Source organism: Penaeus vannamei, chromosome 5, assembly GCF_042767895.1.
Source record: "Penaeus vannamei isolate JL-2024 chromosome 5, ASM4276789v1, whole genome shotgun sequence".
NCBI classification, from domain to species: domain Eukaryota; kingdom Metazoa; phylum Arthropoda; class Malacostraca; order Decapoda; family Penaeidae; genus Penaeus; species Penaeus vannamei.
In genome coordinates this window covers 32,533,655-32,536,154 of record NC_091553.1, presented here as the reverse complement: position 1 = coordinate 32,536,154, position 2,500 = coordinate 32,533,655, and the positions used below count along the sequence as shown (strand labels likewise).

The 2,500-nt window shown below is 38.9% G+C and overlaps 1 protein-coding gene across 1 annotated transcript in view; it reads right to left on the bottom strand.

Annotated features, from left to right (window-relative positions):
- The window catches only part of LOC138861789 (uncharacterized), a 33,228-nt gene extending 32,992 nt beyond the window's left edge, over nucleotides 1-236 (bottom strand). The window contains exon 1 of the mRNA XM_070121629.1: nucleotides 138-236. Coding sequence (XP_069977730.1) covers nucleotides 138-236 — 99 coding nt within the window. The remainder of the gene's footprint in view (nucleotides 1-137) is intronic.
- Between the last annotated feature and the right edge of the window lie 2,264 nt (nucleotides 237-2,500).

Here is a 2,500-nt window from a genome sequence, read left to right as displayed (position 1 = left end):
ATGTGTAAAGGTGTATTTTTGCATATACACAAAAATTAACATATGCATTGTACTAAGGGTATGTGCGGGTGAACAGCTATGTCTGCACTAGGTTTACAGACGCATAAATGAAATCAATGTATAAAATATAATCACACATATATGCACTTCTGATACCCAAGCCCATGCTGACGGGAGTATACTCTGGTGTAGTGAGCAGGCCCATGCGCTGCTGCTCTGAAGTCCACACTAGGCATGTCCAACCCTGCTGAAGGGACTTATCAGTGGCATCCCTGCTAATCTACTCCCCCTCCCACCAAGATACACCTAAGCCAGTAGGGGTGGGGGTGGGGGGGTAACTCGGTTGTCCAATTCTAAATAAAAAACCATGACTGCACAAACAGAGCAACAACAAAGGAGCCCCTGGTTCAGCGACGATCAGGCTCGCTCAGGAGCAGAGGGTGCTAAAATTCTCGTTAAAAACAGGCCTTTGCACATATAAGGTCCAAGAGAACTGAATCCGACTTACTAGCTTTACTCCCTTCCATTAAATGGGATGTAGTAGGACTCTTTGAAATTAGTAGACTAGACGAAGAACAGAAGATACTAAATGATGGACACGTGTTCTTTTGGGAAGGAACACCCCAGTGTAGTGAATAGGAATTACGGGTAGGGTTTTCAATTCACAAACGCTTAGAAAAAAAACATTGTGGAAGTCTATAGTGAAAGTGAAAGAGTGGCTTCAGTGACAATAAAACTAAACAATATGGCTGTGGCTCTAACCTGCAGCCACAGTGATGAAGAAATAGAGAGCTTCTATGAAGATATTCATTTAGCCAGCGAGGGAAGAAAAACCCATTTCACAATAATTATGGGAGATTCTAATGCTAGAATAGGTTAAAAGAGAGGAGAAACCGTAGTAGGGAATCACGAATAGGCACTTGGAATGAGAGGGGACAAATGCTAGTCGATTTTGCGGAGGCTTCATCGCTCAATATCACGAATGCATTAAATAAAGACTAGAACGGAAGTGGACATTGAAGTCGCCATCTGACGTAAAAAACGAAATTTCAAATAGGCGCGATATAATAAATAATGTTTAAGTCATTAATAAAGTAAATGTTGGCAGCGACCATAGAATGATCGGAGGCGAAATCAAATTAAACCTCAGAAAGGAAAGAGACAAACATATAAAAACCTCAGCCAAATTTAGTTAACTTGAAGACCAGAGCGCCATAATTTAGCTTTAATTTCCAAAATAGATATTCACTTCTCAGGGACGAAGATCTCAACATTGACCAAATTAACAAATAGTTCAATGACATAATAAAGGAAGCTGCACATGACGTAGGAGGCAAGAACGACAAGCAAAGCTCCAGCAAGCTCTCAGTAGAAACTAAACAGCTAATGCAAAAACGTAGGGTAATGAAATTATCGCCAAACAAGGACAAAATAGAATTAACTGAACTAACAAAGACTATAAATAAAAATAAGTGGGATGTACGGAAATTCAATACTCAAATAATAAATGAAACAGTGATTTCAGGTACCAACAGGAAAACAGCTAAAAGGAGACTCGAAATGTATCAAATGTATGCAGTAAAGAAGCTAGATGGAGAAGTGACATATAACAAGAGTGAAAGACTTACAGGGATCTATACAATTCAATGAATAACCACCGATAGAAGTAAGTGCGGTAACTAGAGACATACCTAACATCACAACAGAAGAGAGGGATAACACCAGATGAAGACGGAATTAGTATAGACCTTATGATAGATGCAGGAGAAATTGTAACAGTGAAACTAGCCAATATTTTTAACAAATGGTTTCTCAACAGAAAAAAAATCCGAAAGCCTGGAAAAATGCAACAATTATTTTGATACATAGAAAGGGGGGTATAAAGGATAAAAAAACTACCATCCAATAAGCCTCTTTTCACTTACAAACTGTTCATAAAAGTGATCACAGCTTGCATCAGTCTAAATTATAACCTGCCTACAGAACAGGCAGGCTTTCGCAGTGGATTCTCAACAACAGACCACATCCACACACCCAAGTAAGAGGAAACATAAATGAATATAGGAAACCCCTGTCATTCATCGATTACGAAAAGCTATTTGACTCTATATAAATACCAACAGTTTAAGAAGCTATTCGAAGACAGGGAGTAGAGGAGGTATATTGTAAAATATTAGAAAATGTTTACAAAGATGGGACCGCAACCATCAAGCTCCACACGGAAACCGATAAAATACCAATTAAAAAAGGTGTCAGACAGGGCGACACCACCTCACCAAAACTGTATACAGCTTGCCCCAAGGAATTATTTAAGATACTAGACTGGGACGGAAAGGGTATCAAAATGGGAGACGAATACCTAAACAATCCAAGTTGTGCAGACGATATTGTTCCCTTCATTGAATCAGCAAATGAAATGCAGCAATTAATAAACGATTTGCATAGAAAAAGTCTGAAAGTCGGACAGGATGAACAAGAAAAAGACTAAGGTCATGTATCT